General features: G+C 45.1%; 1 protein-coding gene across 2 annotated transcripts in view; it reads left to right on the forward strand.

Moving 5' to 3' along the window:
* Nucleotides 1-2,846: 2,846 nt before the first annotated feature.
* The window catches only part of EBPL (emopamil binding protein-like), a 30,376-nt gene continuing 10,981 nt past the window's right edge, over nucleotides 2,847-22,241 (forward strand). Inside the window, exon 1 of one of the 2 annotated variants that reach the window (XM_011988779.1) lies at nucleotides 2,847-3,178. In XM_011988779.1, the coding sequence (XP_011844169.1) occupies nucleotides 3,008-3,178 (171 nt within the window). In that variant the 5' untranslated portion in view covers nucleotides 2,847-3,007. The remainder of the gene's footprint in view (nucleotides 3,179-22,241) is intronic. The other variant, XM_011988780.1, reaches the window with a different exon arrangement.

A 22,241-nucleotide genomic window follows, 5' to 3' on the forward strand; every position in this document is an offset into this window, starting at 1 on the left:
AAGATCACTAGTTGGTAAGGCTAAGGACAGGAAATGTCCTTTGGATTTAGTGATGTAGAGGTTGCTGGTCCCATTAAGTGAGTGAAGCACAGAGACGAGATAGTGAATAGGTCCATGAAATGCATGGAATCAAGAAATACTTGGCTGCTGAGGAGGAGCTGGTGATGCCAAGTTTGGGGAGAGAGAAGTATTGGGGATGATTTCTAGGTTTCCAGGTTGTAGTAACTGATGAGTGGAAGTAACATGAGATAGAAAAGAGAATCAGACATTGGGGTGCAAAGTGATGAGCTCAGTTTGGGTTTTGTTGAGACGTCCAAGTGACCGTCAAGTAGGGCAGTTGGAAATAGTGGTCTGGAGTCCAGAGAATAGGACCAGGCTAGAGATTGAGTTCTCTGCTGGTTTTGCTGGTCATTAAAGCAGAGGGTAAGGATGAGACTGCCTGGATCTGGGGTCTGGAGTGAGAACAGCCTAGGACTGTGTTGTGGAGCTGCAGTAATCACTGGGCATTTGTAGTGGAAGATGCACTTGCAGAGGAAACAATGGCTAAGAAGGCCGTGTTCTTAGAAAACCAAAGGAGGCCGGGCGTGGTGGCTCACGCCTGTAATCCCACACTTTGGGAGGCTGAGATGGGTGGATCACGAGGTCAGGAGATCGAGACCATCCTGGCTAACACGGTGAAACCCCGTCTCTACTAAAATACAAAAAAAAAAATTAACCAGGCGTGGTGGCGGGTGCCTGTGGTCCCAGCTACTCGGGAGGCTGAGGCAGGAGAATGGCGTGAACCCGGGAGGCGGAGCTTGCAGTGAGCCGAGATCGCGCCACTGCACTCCAGCCTGGGCGACAGAGCGAGACTCTGTCTCAAAAAAAAAAAAAAAAGAAAGAAAAAGAAAATCAAAGGAAAAATATTTCAGTGCTGTGATGCTGCTCAGAAGTAAACTAAGAAAACGAACTGCTCTTTGGGTTCACTGATGTGGAGGCCAGTAGTCACCTTAGTGAGAGCTGTATCAGTGTGATAAGGCAGGAACTAGAGTAGAAAGGACTGAGGAGCAGGGTCAAGACATGAAGACAGGGGATCTGATCAGTTTTTTCAGTTTCTATTTTGCTCCGAAGAGGAGGTGGGCAGCATGGTCCCCAAAGGGTGATAAGTTAGTTACAGGACAGGATCCAGAGCATAGGTGGCTAGATTGGCCATACTCAGTCGCCAGTTATTTAACTGAGCAGCTAGTATATGCCAAACTCTGTAATAGGTGCCAGGGATACAGCAGTAAAAAGGTAGCCACAACCCCTGGCCTTGAAGACTTACATTGTAGTGGCAAGAGATTAGCGATAAGTGCATAAACAAGGATCATTCTATCTGGTGTTAACTGCTATAAAAAAAAATGGTATAGAAAGTGACCAGGGGAAAAAGTTCTTGTGTTCAGTGCCAGCATTTTTTTTATAATTGTAAAATACACATAAAATTTGCCATCTTAACCATTTTTAGTGTGCAGCTCAGTAAAATATGTTCACGTTGTTGTGCAACCAATCTCCAGAACATCATCTTGCAAATCTGAAACTATCCCAATAAATAACACTCCACTTTTCCCCACGCCCCCCCCTCCCCGCCCTGCCCCTGGTAACCACCATTCTGTTTCTGCAAATCGATTATTTTAGACATTTCCTGTAAGTGGAATCATAAGTATGTTTTTGTGAGTGGCTTGTTTCACTGACCTCATAGGGTTGTGAAGTTAAATAATGTAGGTTTGTTCCCGGACCAAACTGGGGGTTGGGCAGCCCAATTAACAAGGTGCAGATGAACCGCGGAAGAAGAGTTTTTATTTCTGCAACCGGTTACAGGGAGAAGGTCTGGAAATTATTGCCAGACCAACTCATAATTACAAAGTTTTTCCAGCGTGTATATACCTTCTAAGCTGTATCTCTACGTGTAAGAGTGCATTCATCTAAAGACACAAGTGATTAACAACTTCTAATCCTGAAGACCTTCCTCTGGAGCCTCAGTAAATTTACTTATCTAAATGGGTCTGGGTGCTGGGATGATTACCCTTATTTTGTCTCCTGCTAAAATCATGGAGGCTTGTGGAATTCCTTCAGACCCCCAATAAACTTGTTTGTGGAGGCCTGGGGAGTTTCTTCAGATCCCCCAATAAAACTTGTTTAATCCTAAACGGGTCCTGTTAAGAATTCCTTCGTTATCTTGTCATGCTTCAAGGCCCAAGAAAGGCCTAGGCAAAACTTCGTGGGCTTTTGTTACATTCCAGCCTTTGTATATGGACACTGACTCTTTCAGCTTTTAATATTTAACTTAACCAGTCAGTCAGTGCTGAAACAGGTGTGATGGAGGCCTGCGATAGTGAGACCTGGCCTGCCACAGGTGAAACACATCTATCGCCAAGCCAATAGGACTTACCGCTCCTCTCACCCACACTTCTACTTTTCTGGAGAAATGGAAAGATTGTCAAAGTAGGCCACAAGGGCTTTAAGCCGGCTGGTGGCTGAAAACACCCTTAACCCCCCCACCTCCTTGGTAAAGCTTGCAGGAGCCTAATTGAAACCTTTCGCCTCTAAAATTCTGCCCCGGTCTACTGGCAAAATTTCCACTACCTGGGCTTCACTTTGTGGCTTAAAGTTTGAGCCTTGTTAAAAATCAAACAACATCAAAGGGTGTGGCCCTATTACCAATCCTCCAGGCTTGGTTTGGGAACAGGTTTGGTCGAGGGAGTTGAGCAAGTTGGTGAGCACGGTCCTCCTAGGGAACCTCCATGCGCGGGACCTGACAAAACCTCCGGGCTCAGCAGGCTGGCGAGGGTGCGAGGCGGGCAGGGAATACTAGCGCTGGTCCCGACCCTGCCGAGGAGCCCCGTGCCTCCCCGGACCGCCTTGGCCATTCAGCTCCGCTCCTCTTTGGCCATCCGGCTCCGCCCCTTTCCGGCCAGCCCCGCCGCGTCGTTTCTCTCCCGGCTTTCCTCTGCCGCATGGTCTCGGGCCGCTGGCGTCGAGAGCCGGAAGCATGGGCGCTGAGTGGGAGCTGGGGGCCGAGGCTGGCGGGTCGCTGCTGCTGTGCGCCGCGCTGCTGGCGGCGGGCTGCGCTCTGGGCCTGCGCCTGGGCCGCGGGCGGGGAGTGGCCGACCGCGGGGCGCTCATCTGGCTCTGCTACGACGCGCTGGTGCACTTCGCGCTGGTAAGTGCTATCGCCTAGACCCTTCGCTCCCCATTCCAGAGAGTGGGAGTGGGGGGCGGCAAGGCGGGGTGCAGGGGGTCCGGCGGCTTTCTGCAGCAAGCTGACCGCCCCTCCCCCTGGGGCAGGAAGTCTGCGGGGAGCCGAGAGGCGCCCGGAGGCCGCGGCGCCCAGAGTTCTGATTCCCAGGTCTGTGAACAGAACGCCGCTTGCCTTGTGCTGCCGATTCCTCCACCAAACTTAAAAAAATTTCTGTACGTGCTGTGTTAGTTTAGAAGATACCCAAAGGCTAGAACCTCAGTTTCCTCGGCCTTGTAACCTGCACATAAATGTTGAACTGGAAATAATTGAGAGTAGAGTTGAGGTAATTTTTAAATGCCCCAGAGGGTAGGGTGCAAGGAGAGATGCTTGCTCCAGAGGCAGCAAGGCTATTGGCCCAAAACCCAAAGCCTTTGCCAAGACAAACGAAACACCCGCGTCTAATATGTGCCAGGCGCATTACTGAGTTTAAAATTTCAGATCTTTACAGCATCCATAAATGAGTTATTATTGTCTCCCATTTTACAGAGGTGAAGGTAGGCGCTGCAAAGTTAGGTGACTTTCCAGTGCCACACAGCTGGCTTGATTCTGAGGCGGTCTAGTCTGGCTCCCAAGTTTGCACTCTGTGTATCAGTCGAGGTTTTAGGAAATATGTGGCCTTAAAGATTCAACCCATTTTATAAAATAGTCAGGAAGGTTGTGTTTAAGGCATTTATATTGAAATGCCCCACCACACGCGCGCGCGCACACACACTTTTAAGTTTTTTAAAAACTATGCCCAAATATCTTTTTGTAAAGTTGACCTTGTTTAACTCTAGACACACCTGTGGCTAAGTGAAACTAAAGTCAGTAGTATTGAGAAAGCAAGCTGAGTTTTGGGTAATCATCGAGTTCTGTAAATGTTTGCGAGTTGGCTTTGTGCCCATGACTGATGTTGCTGGAATTTTTTTTTATTCTGGTAAGCAACATGTAGAGATAAGGGACAGTGAATGTTTCTCTCAACTCCTTTATAGAATTGATTTGTTTTTGTCTTTTTATTTTTTTATTTTTTATTTTTTATTTTTTTGTTCTTGAGACAGTCTAACTCTGTCCCCAGGCTGGAGTGTGGTGGCACTATCTCGGTGCACTGCCGCCTCCTGGCTTAAAGCGATTCTCCTGCCTCAGCCTCCGGAGTAGCTGGGATTACAGGCGCCTGTCACCACGCCCGGCTAATTTTTGTATTTTTAGTAGAGATGAGGTTTCACTATGTTGGCCAGACTGGTCTCGAACCCCTAACGTCGGATGATCTGCCCGCCTTGGCCTCCTAAAGTGCTGAGATTACAGGCGTGAGCCACCGCGACCAGCCGAGAATTGATTTTTAAGCTATCACTTGAACACGAGGTCTCCCACAGAACAGGGGAGATAAAGCAGGTTGCTAGGCCCAGTTAGAAAAAATGTATAACATAATTTGTTATGTATAACAAAATGTATAACATAAAAATGTATAACATAACAAAAATGTTGCTAGTCCTATTTGGAGAAAAATGTATAACATATTGGCTGGGTATAACTTTATAGCATATCGGAATGTATATGTATAATTATAACATATTGGACACAGTGGCTCATGCCTGTAATCTCAGCATTTTGGGAGGCTGAGGCGGGTGGATCACGAGGTCAGAAATTCAAGACCAGCCTGGCCAACATGGTGAAACCCCATCTCTACTAAAAATACAAAAATTAGCCAGATGTGGTGACAGGTGCCTGTAATCCCAGATGGTTGGGAGGCTGAGGCAGGATAATTGCTTGAACCTGGGAGGTGGAGGTTGTAGTGAGCCATGATCAAGCCACTGCACTCCAGCCTTGGACTTTTCCAAGACTCCAGCTTGGGAAAAAAAAAGAAAAGTATATAACATATCTTAGACATACAAAAAGCTGTAAAAATACTTAAACTATATGCGTGTGTTCACCCCCTAGTTTAAAACTGTTTATTTTTCAAGCACAGGTTTTTACAGGTAACACAACACACACCTCCTTTTATGCCATTACCTACCCCAGCTGCAAAGTAGTCCACTGTGTGAATACACCATACCTTAGTTCTCCAAGTCTAAGACCCACATTTTTTCACATATTAGAACAATCAACTATATCACGTAACTACTGTAGGCCATTTGATTGATATTTTAATGTCTCTGAAATTGGGATGTATCTTATACTTGATGAATGTGATCACTTAACCAGCCCATACTAGTGAACACATTTTTATTGTGTCCACCACAATAAAATGCATCCACCAACGTCTTTGTCCACATGTCTCAGAGATCAGTGGGGAGAGCACTTGAATTAAACAGTTGAGGCTGCAAGAAAATACATGCCCATGTTGTCTTTGCTTGGGAATTTATTGCAAGAACACCCAGAAATGTGGGACAAGCTAAGACTAAGATGTAGAGCTTAGGGAATAACCAAAATTACAACTCACTATTCACTAGAAGATGAGTTGCCTCTCCTTACCCCCTGACACTTCTTAAAGAGAGGAGCTCTGTAGGTTTTTTGGCTGCCATCAAATTGAGAGCTATCCTGTTGGACAGTTTCAAGCCAAGCATTCTCAGGGGCAGTTCATTTTCCAGATGTCCAACCAGAGCACAGTCACCTTGGGCCCCAGCACTGGTCATCAGTTCATCTCATTATGACTACAGCAGAGAGCAGGCTGTCTTCCCATCAGCCTACCCAGAAGGAGCCATGGCAACACACTGGAAGAAGGAAACGGTGGCAGCCTAGGCACTGGTGCTTCATGGGTAAAATTTTATCTCTTCTGCAATCTTAAGTATAGCGTTCAGGCATGTCCAGAAACATGAGGCAGTATATGAATGCCTGTGTATGGAACACATCCTGGGGTTCAGATTGACAGGAGCACAGGGTTTACATAAGGAAGAAGTGAGAGGACCAGCTGGAAAGGTGACAGGTAAGAACTGTATTCTGTAGTGGGAAGCCATTGAAGGATTTCAAGCAGGGAAATCACGTGGCCAAAGCAGATCTTCAGAAAGATAATTTGGTGGTGATGTGTTAAGTCAGAAACTCTAGGGTCCGAGATTTTACCCAACTTAGAAGTTAACAAGGTAGTCCAGTTTGATTCCCCAAGGCCCAAGCCCCACGGGGCAACATAATGAAGGCCAGATGTTACTGCCTGTACATGCAGTGGGATGCATTACAAGAAAGGGACCCCAGAACTACGCGTCCGTCTTGTTGTGAGCTGGTGGTGGCCTGCGCATACTTCTCTCTGGAGAGACCTTATCTTAGGAATGTAAACCTCTGAGGAGGAGAAGGTAAGGTCTTGATCTTTACCACCTAGAACCTCTCTGGAGGGAGCTCTCTCCCACGTTGACTACCCTGGAAAGGCTCATTATAGAAACAGTCTTAAAATCGATGTAAATGTCTTTGCTCAGAGACCCAGACAGTGCAGGATGTGAGATATTCATGGAGAATTGTCTCCCAACATGGTGCAGGTTGGACTGGAAAGGATGGAGTTAAGGGGCAAGAAGATCAACAAAAAGCAACTGCTGTAGTTTGGGGAGTCATTTTTTTAAAAAAAGAGGCCAGCCAAGGTGGTGTTGGAAGGCAAAATGGGGAGGAAAGCTAACTGTGAGAGACTTTCCAGGGGAGAATGTGGTAAGTCAAAGTGGCCACTTGTAGATTGGGGGTGGACGTGATGTTGGGCTTAGGGCCTGAGCAACATGGGTAATGGTGAGCATATTAAGTAAGACAGCAAAATCTGGCTTTAGAACTATGAGTCGGGGGTCCTAGTGTGTGGTTAAGAGAGAATAGTGCCGGGCAGTGGCTCACACCTGTAATCAGCACTTCGGGAGGCTGAGGCAGGATTGCCTGAGGCTAGGAGTTGCGAGACCAGCCTTGCTAACATAGTGAGGCCTCATCTCTGCAGAAAAATTAGCTGAGCGTGGTGCTGCATGCCCGTGATCCCAGCTACTCAGAAGGCTGAAGTGGGAGGATTGCTTGAACCCAGGAGATCGAGGCTGCAGTGAGCTATGATTACGCCACTGCACTCCAGCCTGGGTGACAGAGTGAGACCCCATCTCAAAAAGAAGAGAGAGAGAATGGCCAGAAGGCAATTGAAAATATGAACTGAGTTGGAAAGACAGAGTCAGGGCGGAAGAGAGAGTGCTGGGAATTCTTTTCTGAGTTGGGGGAGATAGCAGGAAGCCCCAGGTATGAGTGCTTTTGCTGAGCTGGAGAGGACAGAAGGGTAAAAGAGCTGAGGAATAAGAGCAGGATCTTTTAAAATATCTATCCTAGGAGAGAGTGGGCAAGACTACGAACCAGGAGGGCGCTGGGGTCCTGGGATCCACGGAATGGAATTTCAAGAACACTGATAAATTGCTGTAGCACCATTAAAAACAAAGAAAGAAAATAAAAGGTGAGGCACCTGGCAACCAGAAAGTCAGTGGTGAGAGTGGGATTGATGGGAGGGAGGCTCCAGAAGCCAAACACTTACAGGCCGGGTAGAGGAGAAGCTGGGCAGTAGATGAAAGTCCTGCAGAAGTTTGGTGGTGGGAGGAGGAAGGGCAGGAGGGTAGCTCCAGAGGCACCTCGGGGCAGGCTGGGGGATCTTGGTTCCTTTGAAGATAAAGGTCTGGGCGAGAGGATGGCCGAGGAAGGGTAAAAGTGCAGGCACGGCGGGCAGCTCTCGCTGTCTGATGTGTGCTTGGCCATGGAGGAGTTTTGAGACGAAGTCTCACTCTCTTGCCCAGGCTGGAGTGCAATAGCATGATCTTGGCTCACTGCAACCTCCGCCTCCCAGGTTCAGGTGATTCTTCTGCTTCAGCCTCCCGAGTAGTTGGTATTACAGGCACGTGCCACCATGCCCGGCTAATTTTCGTATTTTTAGTAGAGACAGGGTTTCACTGTGTTGGTCAGGCTGGTCTCGAACTCCTGACCTCGTGATCTGCCTGCCTGGGCCTCCCAAAGTGCTGAGATTACAGGCGTGAGCCACCATGCCCGGGTGCCTTCAGTTTTCTTGAAGGAGGACTGCTTTGCTGTTTTGGTGCTAGGCTTTGGGACGAGATTCTGGGGCGTAGATCTTGGGATCCTCCTTCTATAAGCCTGTTTTTCAATGGGGATGTTTGTCTTTTCCTTAATGATCTATAAGAGGTGTTCATGTATTAGTACAGTTTCACCCACACTTTATTATGCTTTTGGGGAGAAAGGGCAAGAAAGTGTTGTCAACCCCCTTTATTGACTAATCCATTCTTTCCCCACTTATTTGAAATGCCACCTTTATCATATACTGTAGTATTTTATATGCATAGATATGTTTGGGGATTTTTGAATTTAGTTCTGTTTTATGAATCTTTTGGTTCCAGTTCTAGCCACTGTTTTATCAGATATTGAAAATTTCAGCACTATAATGTAGTTCAATATCTGATAAAGCAAATTTCTCCCTACTATTCTTTTTTAAACACTTTAAAACTTATGATATATCCTTCCAAATGTACTTTTAAATTCACTTTGCTGACTGGGTGTGTACCAAAATTAGCCAGGCGTGCGGTAGCCTGCACCTGCAATCCCAGCTATTTGGGAGGCTGAGGTAGGAGAACCGCTTGAGCCTGGGAGGCAGAGGTTGCAGTGAGCCGAGATCGTGCCACTGCACTCTAGCCTGGGGAACAGAGTGAGATCCTGTCTCAAAAATAAAAAATAATTTCACTTTGCCAAGTTCTAATACTTGGTATTTTGATTGTGGTTTTCTTAGCTTTACAGATTAGTTTGAGATTAAATGATATTTTTATAATACAGTCTGCCTTCTAAGAACTGGGTAGATTGCAATTTGTTTAAATCTTCTGTTATAGTCTCTTAAAGTTTATTTCAAAACATTTTATATTTTCATTGCTACTGTATTTCTCCTTTGTATTTTGTTTTATTTAATTTAATTTAATTTTTTGAGACAGAGTCTCCCTCTGTCGCCCAGGCTGGAGTGCAGTGGCACGATCTCAGCTCATCGTAGTCCCTGCCTCCTGGGTTCAAGCAGTTCTCCTGCCTCAGCCTCCCAAGTAGCTGGGATGATAGGCATGTGCCACCATGCCCAGCTAATTTTAGTGTGTGTTTCTAGTAGAGAAGGGGTTTTGCCATGTTGCCCAGGCTGGTCTCAAACTCCTGGCCTCAAGTGATCCACCCGCCTGGGCCTCCCAGAGTGCTGGAATTACAGGCATGAGCCACTACGCCTGGCCTTTCCTTTGTGTTTAGACTGATTATTGTTACTATAGTGAAAGCTGTTGAGATATACCTGTGTTTATATAGTTACCAGCCACTTGTGTAAATTCCCCTTTTCCTCCCTCCAGCTTTATTGTTATAATTTAAGTATAATAAAACTCACCCATTCTGTGTACAGTTTGGTGAATTTGAGTGATTGTGTAGAGTTGTGTAACCACCCTTGCAATCACAGTACAGAACGTTTCCATCACGCTTCTAGTAAAAGTTTTCTCATGTCCCTTTGAAGAGGATCCCAGTCCCCATCACCAGCCCCAACAAACACCCATCTGCCTTCTGTCTTTAAAGTTTTGCTGTTCCTGTAATTTTATAAAAATGAAATCATACATACAAAGTCTTTATTTAACATAAGTTGCTGTGTAGTGTTCCAGTCTGTGGATGTATCTCAATTCATTTATCAGTTAACGAACAAATGGGTTGTTCCTAGTTTTTGACTATTACAAATAATGCTGCTAATAGATACCTGCATCCAAGTCTGTGTGGGCATATTTTCCTTTCTCCTAGGCCAAGGCCTTGGAGTGGGATTCTTTCATTTTAGTAGAAACTGCCAACCTGCTTTCTGTGGTGGCCGTACCATTGTGCGTTCCCACTAGCAGTGTGTGAGAGTTCCTGTTGCCTCACTAGCACTTAGCATTTTTGTGGTTTTTACTTTTGTTTTTAGTCATTCTGATAGACATATATGACTGAAACTTACCACTCACCCTCATACATGCCACAGGTTGCATTTTCAAATGCAGTACCAGGCCTGGTGCGGTGGCTCAGGCTTGTTTTTTGTTCTTTGTTTTTGTTTTTGAGATGGAGTCTCATTCCGTCACCCAGGCTGGAGCGCAGTGGTGTGATCTCAGCTCACTGCAAGCTCCGCTTCCCAGGTTCATGCCATTCTCCTGCCTCAGCCTCCTGAGTAGCTGGGACTACAGGTGCCTGCCACCATGCCCCGCTAATTTTTTTTTTGTATTTTTAGTAGAGACAGGGTTTCACCATGTTGGCCAGGATGGTCTCGATCTCCTGACCTCGTGATCCACCCTCCTCGGCCTCCCAAGGTGCTGGGAATCCAGGTGTGAGCTCAGGCTTGTAATCCCAGCACTTTGGGAGGCTGAGGTGGGCGGATCACCTTAGGTCGGGAGTTCAAGACCAGCCTGGCCAACATGATGAAACCCCGTCTCTACTAAAAATACAAAAACTTAGCCAGGTGTGGCAGTGCACACCTGTAATCCCAGCTACTTGGGAGGCTGAGGCATGATAATTGGTTGCACCTGGGAGGTGGAAGTTGCAGTAAGCCGAGATGATAACCACTGCACTCCAGCCTGGGTGACAGAGCAAGACTCTAGCTCAATAAATAAATGGATGAATGGATGAATGCGGGCATGCAGCACCAGTTCCTAAACACGGTTCTAGGTGGAGTCTGACCATCATTCAAGGAGCCTGGGGCGGTGGGGGAAGGTGGAAAGAGCACAGGCCTTTGGGTGCAGTAGGTGCACCCTTGAATGCCAGCTTTCCCGATAACCAACTCAGAAACTTGGGCATGCCCCTTTCCCCTGCAAATCCTTTCTGTAATGAGGAGGAAAAGAAGGAAGGAAACTTTCTGTCTTAGTTTTCTTACCTGTGAAGTATGTAAATAATGTTTTCTTCAAAGGACTGTGAGAATTAAATAAAACCTTATAACTTAGCGCGGTGCTTCTCAAGCTTGACCATGCACACAAATCATCCGGGGATCATCCGAGATTCTGCAGTGGTAACCAGCTCCCAAGTGATTGCCAGGCTGTGATTCATTGACTGTATTTGAATGGCAAGGATGTAAGGCACCTGGCACTTGCTAGAGTTCAGTAAATGTAATTCTCTCCTCCATCCTCTTAGTGATTCCTCCTTGCCATATTCCATACCTGGATTAGCTTTTGTCATCCAATCCCTGTGTACTAAAGTGATGATGTATTTGTCCAATTAAGATGAGCCTTGGAAGGTTTCCTTTCACATCTTTAATCTGAGAAGTAACAACCTTCTGGCAGAGAAGGGTATATTCTTGAAAAGAGAGAAAAGTGTTTCAAGTCCTAAATCAAACAGTATACTGCTATGTTGTAGGAACCATAGAACTCGTGTAACTCTTTGATCCTGGTAGTTCTGAAAGAGACCAGCGTGGTCTCCTGTGAATGTTAGGGGACAACTGGCTGCTGAGCAGGTTCCCTCAAGTGGAAATGGTCGTCTCATTAAGCAGGCAGCAGCTGGGCAGCATACATTTATGGAGTCATTAAAGCCTTGTCACCAAAGGACCGTAGGAGGCTGCTGCAGCTGATCCCTCCAGAAACAATGATGTATGCTGTTGCCATGACGTGCAAAAATCCAGTCTGATTAGGCTGAGGTTTTGTGAGTCCGATTTGCAAATGCTAATAAATGTTGACAGGATTTATATACTGATTCTATTCCTGCTCTACTTCATTCTCCCACTCTTGAAAGTGAATGTTGCCCTGTTTTCTCTAGGTCTTCATTCAAACATACTGACAACAAAAAACAGATACATTCAAATACATACTCAGCCTCAGTATGTGTTCTTTTTATTTCTGTAAGAACTTTTTCAGCTAAATTTTTCCTTAAGGATTAGAATGAGTAAATTGAGCATGCTCTTTAAATTGGATATTTAATTATCAATGGAAGTAGCTGGCATAACTTAATGATTTGTTTGATCTGAGCTTTGGCTTATAGCTGTCTTTAAGTCTATAAAATATGTTGTTAAAATCCTTATATGCCTGGGCCGGGCGTGGTGGCTCACCCCTGTAATCCCTGCATTTTGGGAGGCCGAGGCAGGCAGATCACCTGAGGTCAGGAGTTTGAGACCAGTCTGGCCAACATGGTGAAAACCTGTCTCTACTAAAAATATCAAAATTAGCCAGGCGTGGTGGCGTGTGCCTATAATCCCAGCTACTTGGGAGGCTGAGGCAGAAGAATTGCTTGAACCCAGGAGGCAGAGGTTGTAGTGAGCCGAGATCACGCCACTGCACTCCAGCCTGGGCAACAGAACGAGACCATCTTAAAAAAAAAAAAAAAATTACATGCCTGGACATCTTAAGAGAAAAATGAGACTGGCCTTTCTTTATTTGCTGTAATACATTTTAATTTTTAAGCTGATTTTGTTAGCTCAACTAAGTATAGTTCAGTTATGTTATATAACATATGTCCAGTAGGAACTTTCCTGTATTTTTTAAACCACATTTTTTGATATGTGGAACTTAAATAAGTATTATGAAATTTTCCTCATCACCCTCTGGGTTAATAGTGGGAAAATTCATAGCAGGGAGAAAATATTTTAAATATTTATAAGTGCTTATTAATATAAACCTGAAATATGTCTTGAAGGCTACCATGGAATTTAACAGTGGTCATCTCTGGGAAATGTGATTGGGAGTCAGGAGGGAGAGAGGCTTTTATTCTTTGCTTTGTACCTTTTTATAGTTTTTTGGGTTTTTTTAAACATGTATCATAGATATTTTTACTTGTTTGTCTTGTGGGATTGTTTTGTTTTGTTTTGTTTTGTGTTTTGAGATGGAGTCTCGCTCTGTTGCCAGGCTGGAGTGTGGTGGCGCGATCTCGGCTCACTGCAACCTCCGCCTCCCGGATTCAAGCAATTCTCCTGCCTCAGCCTCCCGAGTAGCTGGGACTACAGGTGCATGCTACCATGCCTGGCTAATTTTTGTATTTTTAGTAGAGACAGGGTTTCACCATGTTGGCCAGGATGGTCTCCATCTCCTGACATTGTGATCTACCCACCTGGGCCTCCCAAAGTGCTGGGGTTACAGGCATGAGCCACTGCACCCAGTCATATGTTGTTGTTGTTGTTGTTTTTTTAACAGGGTCTTGCTTTGTTGCCCAGGCTGGAGTTCGGTGGCACAGTCTCATCTCACTGCAGCCTCGACCTCCTGGGCTCAAGTGGTCCTTCCACCTTACCCACCTGGGACTACAGGCGCACGCCACCACACCCAGCTAATTTTGTATTTTTTGTAGAGATGGGGTTTCACATGTTGCCCAGGCCCATCTTGAATTCCTGGGCTTATATAATTTTTTTTTTAAGGTAAAATTTTAAAAGGTATACCACCAGAAGAAATATCAGAAGAGTAAAGAAAAATCCACTGAAATATCTTCGTGCCATAGGCGTTGTGGGCACTGCAGACATTGGTTTAGGGAGGAGAAAAGGCCTCTGATCAGAGGGAGCAAAAGCCTGATTCTGGGCAGCTCCTCTGCAGTCCTAAATGGACAAGAAAGAATTTGCTCAGCATGTATCATCCAGAGCTGGCATTTTGATGCCTGGTCCTTTACCAAGAGGGCACAAGAAAATATGTGAATAGTGGGAGTTTTTTCCTTTCTATTCTGGTCACGGCCATCAACTCTCCTCACTCTTCATCCTTTTTGTGCTACTGTTTATTTTAACCCTCAACACGGCGCCAAACTTATATGAACATTCCCATTGGTTCCTGTGAGGAGGTACATTGAGTTTCAGCACCTCTCACCAGGTTGAAGTCCACCTCCCCTGGTTAGCGTGCGTGCATGCATGTGTGTGTGCGCGCGCCTGTGCACGGGCGTGTGTGTCCGTGCACGTGTGTGTGGGGGGTGGGGAGGGAGGGCATTCTGAGTCTCCTGTGGCTGGGAACCGAGGTGCAGTGTTATTCAAGTATCTTTTGCCTGCAGGAGAGCAGAAGATGGAGAGAGAAGTAAGCAGGTTTGCACTGTGGTTTATTGAGACCTGAATAATCAGGCAACTCAAGTACTGTTGAGTGCTGAAACACCAGTGTGTCTGATACAAATGCGCATCTGCGGGGAAGGAGGTGGCAAACTGCTTGCTTTTGAGGTGTGCCCTGCCTGACACATGCTGCAGATCTCTGTTGCTTTTTGCCTGTGCTCATTTAGGCTGATCCAGACCAGGACACCCAGGACGCTTTGGGTCTGGAGAGGGTCCTGGAGGAGCTAAGCCTCAGGCTGTCTGGAACCTCAGGTGCTGTGTTTCTTGTAACCACTGTGGTCTGAGTCCTCTGCTCGCCTGTTTCTAGCATGAAGGCAGGGAGCCCCTGCAACTGCAGGATCCTGAGTCTGGAGTCCAGAAATGCAAGGAGTGCCCTTCTCTGATCCCTTACAGGTGTAGCACCAAGCGCTGAGACTGGCTTTCTCTAGTGGTACCATATTGGAATTTGACAAGTTGCTATGTATCCCCCCAACCATTTTTTTTTTAAGAAGCAGGGTCTCTCTCTGTCCTCCAGGCCCGAGTACAGTGGTGCAATCATGGTTCACTGCAGCCTTGAACTGCTGGGCCCAACTGATCCTCCCACCTCAGTCTCCTGAGTAGCTGGGACTACAGGTACACACCACTGCACCCAACTAATGTTTTTGATGTTGTTTTGTTTGTTTGTTTGTTTTTGTGACAGAGTCTCGCTCTGTCACCCAGCCTGGAGTGCAGTGGCACCATCTCTACTCACTGTAACCTCTGTCTCCTGGGTTCAAGCGATTTTCCTGCCTCAGCCTCCCAAGTAACTGGGATTACAGGTGCGTGCCACCACGCCCAGCTAGTTTTTGTATTTTTAGTAGAGATGGGGTTTCACCATGTTGGTCAGGCTAGTCTTGAACTCTTGACCTTGTGAGCCACCTGCCTCAGTCTCCCAAAGTGCTGGGATTACAGGTGTAAACCTATGTATCTTTTTAAAATTAAGTTTTACTGTGAACAGTTTCAAGCTTTCACAGATGTAGAGAGACTAGTACAGTATCAGTGAGCAGATTCTACATTTTCAAGTTTTGCTGCACTTGCCCATCTGTCACTTTTTCTTCTCTTTTTCTCCTTCCCTCCCTCCCTTTTTCATTGTTATTGCTGAAGTACTGGAAAGTGATCTGGACCTCATGTCACTTTACCTTTATGTAGTAAGTCTGTCTCTAAATAAAGTCAGGTCTTCTTCAGGGACAGGTGCCTGCCGTTCGTGTTATCATAGAAATGACAGAAAAAGAAAAAAAGAAAGAAATAGTCTGTTGTACTTTTTGCTCAAGCTTAACCATATCTCGCCTAACACCTAGTGGAGCCCTGCCTTCCCAATTACAGCAACATCCTGCATGTGGTCCTTTGCTGTTGACTAGGCACCTTTCATCTGATCCTTAGATCCTCAGTGCTTATGGAGCTCAAACGTGAATCTTAGTTCCAGATGGCTGGATCTCGATCATACATTGTGGTTAAAGACTTTGAAGCTGATAACTTTCCATGTTTATTTGGTTATTTAACATAAAAACAATTTTAAGGGAGAAGAAAAAAGCACTGTACAGTTCATTTAATATAAAGCATGAATTCACAGGAGGAACTATATCTGTCTCCATTCTCTACAATTCTACAGATAATTTTGGTGCCTGGCAAATAGTAGTGTTTTCAGTGGCTTTGATCTTAGGTCTTTGTGTGGTTAGAGCAGATTTCATTCAAAAGCCCCTGAATGGTCTTTTTTTTTTTTTTTTAAGACGGAGTCTCACTCTGTCACCCAGGCACAGGCACACACGATCTTGGCTCACTGCAACCTCCACCTCCCGGGTTCAGGCGATTCTTGTGCCTCAGCCTCCTGAGTAGCTGGGACTACAGGCATGTGCCACCATGCCTGACTAATTTTTTTGTATTTTTTAATATTTGTATTTTGTATTTTTAGTAGAGACGGAGTTTCACTATGTTGGCCAGGCTGATCTTGAACTCCTGACCTCAGGTGATCTGACCGCCTCAGCCTCCCAAAGTGCTGGGATTACAGGTGTGAGCCACCATGCCCGGCCTTTATAATCTTTAACACCATAATAGCAGGTCTCATTCTGAAGCTGGGGCCTCTGCCTCCCACACCTAGTTTGTTTGTTTTTGCATGGAATCTGTTATTGATGAGAGTCAGCTGTGGATGGTACAGCCTAAAGTGGTGAGCCTGTGTTTGCTGATTTATATTTGTGAGTTCTGTTAGGGTAAGAGCCAGCCAGTCTCAGAATCACGGAACCTTCAGAGATGTCACCTGGAACTCTGATATGGACACGCTCACCCCTTTTCACCATGTGCTTTTTCTGACTTTCATCTGATTGACCTTCCTGGGGTGGGATGCAGCAGGATTGGCATGGGCTGCAGTGGGAGCGGACAGTGTGATGATATAGGGAAGGGATACCACCTCCTAGAGTTGTTTGAGGGAAGAATCAGAGAGTTGCTACTGGTGTATGACCTACTTCATGAAGAAAAGCCAAGTGTTTGTTGGTCTGTTTGGCTCCCTTTTTACCTAAAACACAAGGGCAATGTCCTCGTGTAGAACCACTGCCCCTTCCCGGCAAAGCATGACCTGCTATTTAGACAGTGCCAGTGCACACTGACCCACCAGACCTGCCCATGTCTGCAGTGGGTCCTATTTTTTAAATCACATGAGAGCATTTTCTTTATATACTGAATGTTTCAGCCAAGGACTTTTGCAAGTCACACCTCTGGACCCATGTCATCTCTGCTATCACTGAAAAATAAGAAGAACTAAGGAATTAGGTGGCCCAGCTAATACTACATGATTCAGGGATAGCTGTGGAAAGTCTGGAGAATCAGCCTGGGATTGTATGTGTATTTGGTGTGTATTGCATGTAATCAACCTTGGCCCACCCTTAAGGAGCTTTACTAGTGGGGAAAGTAGAGAGGGAAACAAGTCATTGTCATGCAGTCTGGTGAGTGATAAGACTCTGTCCAGGCCTAGAGGGGGCACCGAGGAGGGAACTGGGGTTTCACTGGGTTTTTAAAGACCGAAGAGGAGGTTACCAGGCAGCAGGGGAGGGGGGACTTAAGATTCACTTCAGACCCTTTGCCCTCATGATGGGTGCGCAGATCTTCTTCTCAGATTCTTATGAAAATGGCCCCTCCTCTGCTTTACCAAATGCTTTGACTTAAGCAGAATTATTGGTTAATCTTGCCCATGGGGCAGTCTAGCCCACTGGTTTCAAATTCCAAGTGATGATATCTCCATTTTAAAACTTACATTCTTAACAATGAAAAAAACCTCAAAGGCAGACAAAGGATTTGAATAGAAATTCCTCCAAAGAGGTCAATATGTACATGAAAATATGTTTAGCATCACTAGGCAGTCATTGGGGGAAATGCAAATCAAAACCACGGTGAGATACTCCTTCACACCCATTAGGATGACTACTGTTAAAAACAATAACAACAAAGGAAAATAACAAGTGTTGGCCAAGAATGTGGAGAATTGTTGGTGGGAATGCAAAACGGTGCCAGCGCTGCAGAAAGCTGTGTGGGAGCTCCTCAGAAAGCTAAACATTTACCTTAAGTTCCAGCAATTCTACTTCTACATATACACCCAAAGGAATTGAAACCAGGCACTCGAACAGATACTTGCAAACCAGTGTTCATAGCAGCAGACTTATGAGCCACAATAACTCCAAAATGGAAACAACCTAAAGGTCCATCAGCAAATGAATAAACACAATGCAGTGCCTACATACAGTGGAATATGATTCAGTCTTAAAAAGGAACAAAATTCTGACACATGCTACAACATGGGTGAACCTAGAAGACGCTATGCTAAGTAAAATAAGCCAGACATGAAAGGACAAATACAGTCATCACTGCGTAAAGACGTTTCAGTCAATAAGGGACGGAATATACCACGGTTGTCCCTTAAGATTATGATGGAGCTGAAAAATTCCTAATGCCTAGAGACGTCATAGCTGTCATAATGTTGTAGTGCAATGCATTACCTTTTCTATGTTTAGATGCACAAATACTTACCATTGTGTTATAATTTGCTACAGTATTCAGTACAGTAATGCTGTACAGGTTTGTAACCCAGGAGCAAAAGGCTATCCATATAGCCTACATGTGAGGTAAGCGTTACACAACCTAGGTTTGTGTGAATACACTCTATGATGTCCACACAATGACAAAACTGTCTAATGATGCTTTTCTCAGAGCATATCACCGTTGTAAGGCTAAGCATGAATGTTTGGTCTCATTTCATTTATACGAGTTATCTAAAATAGTCAGAGTCATAGATGCACAAAGTACAGTGCTGGGTGTTGGGCTGAGAGAGGGAAGAAATGGAGAATTCGTGTTTAGTGGGCACATTGTTTTAGTTTTGGAAGATGAAGAGTCCTAGAAATGGTGGCGATGGCTGCACACATTGTTAATGTACACAGTACCCCTGAGCACCACTGTTTGTGCCACAGGGCTGAGCAGGGCAAAAGCTGGACCCACGGGCCTCATACCGTCCTCTGGGCTCCATCCCTGTGCTTCACCTCTCAGCCTGCCCACCCAGGCCCAGCTCTAGGCCTGCCTCCCTCTGGAATCTTTCCTCACTGTCCCAACTACAGCTCCCTCACCTTCCTCCAACCTTTATTGAATTGGAAGTCATTGTTAATCCAACTAGACAATAAGCCCTCTGAGGCCAAAACCTGGCCTATTATAAATTTTTTTTTTAAGTCCTAACAGTTGCCAAAAAAAAAAGCCCATTCACTTAGTCATGGTACTCTTTATCCCATGTCTTTCTCTGTTTCTTTAATTAACTTTTTTTGAGGTATTGTAGATTCACATGCAGTTGTAAGAAATAATACAGAGGTCCCTTGTTTACTTTTCCCAGGTTTCCACGATGGTAACATTTTGGTGGGTTTTTAAAAAATTATCTTTGGCCGGGTGCAGTGGCTCACACCTGTAATCCCAGCACTTTGGGAGGCCAAGGCAGGTGGATCACCTGAGGTCAGGAGTTCGAGACCAGCCTGGCCAACATGGCGAAACTCCGTCTCTACTAAAAATACAAAAAATTAGCCAGGCATGGTGGTGGGCACCTGTAATCTCAGCTACTTAGGAGGCTAAGGCAGGAGAATTGCTTGAACCCAGAAGGCGGAGGTTGCAGTGAGCCAAGGTCATACCACTGCACTCCTGCCTAGGGAGCAAGACTCTGTCTAAAAAAAGAAAAAGTTATTTTCTATTTTGATAATTTTGGTACCAAACATTTTGTAAAACTATAGTATAATATAACCATCGTATGGACATTGATAGAGTCCACTGATCTTTTTCAGACTTCTCAGTTTTTTTGTGTGTGGAGGTGTGTGTGTGTGTATTAAGTTCTATATAATTTTATCAACTGGGTAGATTCGCATATCAACCACAACAGTCCAGGTACTGAATAGTTCCAGCACTACAAGGATCCCTAGTGTTTTCCTTTTATAACTACACATCCCCCCACCCCACACCTCCATCCCCTAACCCCTGGCAACCACTAATAATGTCCTCCATTTCTAAAATCTATCATTTCAGAAAATTGTTACATAAATGTAACCACAGAGCCGGGCATGGTGGCTCAAGCCTGTAATCCCAGCACTTGGGGAGGCTGAGGCAGGTGGATCACTTGAGGTCAAGAGTTCGAGATCAGCCTGGCCAACATGCTGAAACCCCATCTCTACTAAAAATACAAAAATTAAGGAGGGCGTGGTGGTGCATGCCTGTAATCCCAGCTACTCAGGAGGCTAAGGCACGAGAATCCCTTAACATGGGAGGTGGAGGTTGCAGTGAGCCAAGATCAAGCCACTGCACTCTTGCCTGAGCAACAGAGCGAAACTGTGTCTCATAAAATAAATACAGAAATAAAAATGAATGTAATCACTATGTAATCTTTTGGGATCGGCTTTTTGAAGAACATCAGTTTTTAGTTACCACAAATAAAGCTGCTATGAACATTCGTGTACCTGTTTTTGTATAAACATAAGTTTTTATTTTTCTGGGAGAAATACCCAAATGTGGAATTGCTGGGTCATATGGTCATTGCATATTTAGTTTTAGAAGAAACTGCCAAACTCTAGTTTTTTTTAGTGACTGTACCGCTTCTATCTCTTCAGAAATGTGTGTTTGTTTCCGTTTTTCTACATCCTTACCACTATTTGATGTTGCCACTATTTTTTATTTTTGCCTTCCTTCCTTCCCTTCCTTCCTTTTCTCCCTTCCTTTTCTCCCTTCCTTTCCTTTCCTTCCTTTCCTTCCTTCCCTTCCTTCCTTCCTCCCTCCTTCCCTCCCTCCCTTCTTTCCTCCCTTCCTCCCTTTCCCTTTCCTTTTCCCTTTCCCTTTCCTTTTCCCTTTCCCTTTCTTTTTTTGACACAGTTTTACTCTGTCGCAAAGGCTGGAGTGCATTGGCACAATCACAGCTCACTGCAACCTCCGCCTCCCAGTTCAAGCAGTTCTCCTGCCTCAGCCTCCTAAGTAGCTGGGACTACAGGCACACACCACCACACCCAGCTAATTTTTTTGTATTATTAGCAGAGGTGGGGTTTCACCGTGTTGGCCAGGCTGGTCTCGAACTCCTGACCTCATGATTCGCCCGCCTAGGCCTCCGAAAGTGCTGGGATTACAGGTGTGGACCACCGCACCCAGCCTTATTTTCGCCATTCTGATAGTTTATGCAGTGATACCTCCCTGTGGTTTGAAGGTGTGTTTCCTTGGTGGCTAACGAGGTTGAACATCTTTCCATGTGCTTATTTGCCATCTTTATGTACTTTCCAGTGAGATATCTATTCATTTCTTTTACCCATTTTCTAATCAGATTACCATTTTTAACTGTCTTGTTTTCTATTCTCCTTTTTATTTCTTTTAGGAAATGATTATTAGCATGTACTGTGTGTTAGCCGTTTGGAATATAGAGATACAAGACAAAGAATTGGCACTCAGAGAACTGGCAGTTTTGGGAAGAGACAAGTGAGCAGGTTTCTGTGTAGGAGGGCACCGACCTCCCAGCAGGAGAATAGTACAATCTTGCTTCCTGGAGGAGGTGACATCTGATCAGCATTTGAAGGCATGAATATTCGTTACACTTGATTTGTATTATGCTATCTTTACATTTAGGACATTAATACAGTAAAAAATAGGGTATTCTAAAAGCCTCATCAGGGCATCCTTTATAAGTAATTTGTTGTATGAACTTAATTCAAGGTTAGCAAACACTGAACACAAATGCCATGTTTCTTGGGGATTCTGAGATAGAAATGACAGTACTCCAGATCCCAATGATGTGTGATCCAATGGGAGCTGGGGATTCATAGCGAGCAGATAGCTGCTGGTTACAGAAACAAACTTAGTCACATGGGAGTTTCAGGAGAGTGAGACATTAATTCTCACTAGGAGGTCAAAGAAGGTTTCTTGAAGCAGGGAGTTGGGGCTGGGATTTGAAAAATGAGTAGAACTTCAACAGGTAGATGTAAAAGGAAACGAACTTGTTATAGACTCATAGGTTCCTGCATGTTACCGATTTCCAGTTCCCCATCTTGCTCTTACCCAGAGTTGCTTCTGGGGAAAGGTCTGCAATCTAGTGTCAGACTCCACGTCTTACTAATGGGTCCAGTAGAAGAGGTCGCCAGTGGAGGTTGCATTTAGTTTTAGGATGAGATTCACAATCTATAGGAAGGAGTCCTTCATCTTACAGATAGATGGCCTGAGGCCTAGAGAGGGTCAAATTCAGCCCAGCCCCATTGCCCCACTGGCCAGCCCAGTGGATGTGCTTTGTCTAGAAAATTCTCAAGCCAAAGCAAGGAAGTGGTATGGATTTCACCCTATGGTTCTGCTAAAAATAAAAAAATTGGATGGTAAGAATAAAGTGTTGCAAAGTAAGTGGACTGGGGAGTACTTATTTGTTTATAAACACAGCTATTTGTCTCATATGATTTTTTAAAATGTCCTTTAAAGGATATGATTTTTGGAGCCTGGCACAGTGACTCACACCGTAATCCCAGCACTTTGGGAGGCCGAGGCAGGCAAATCACTTGAGGC

The sequence above is a fragment of the Mandrillus leucophaeus genome, unplaced genomic scaffold (assembly GCF_000951045.1).
Source record: "Mandrillus leucophaeus isolate KB7577 unplaced genomic scaffold, Mleu.le_1.0 Scaffold338, whole genome shotgun sequence".
In the NCBI taxonomy this organism is placed as follows: Eukaryota; Metazoa; Chordata; class Mammalia; order Primates; family Cercopithecidae; genus Mandrillus; species Mandrillus leucophaeus.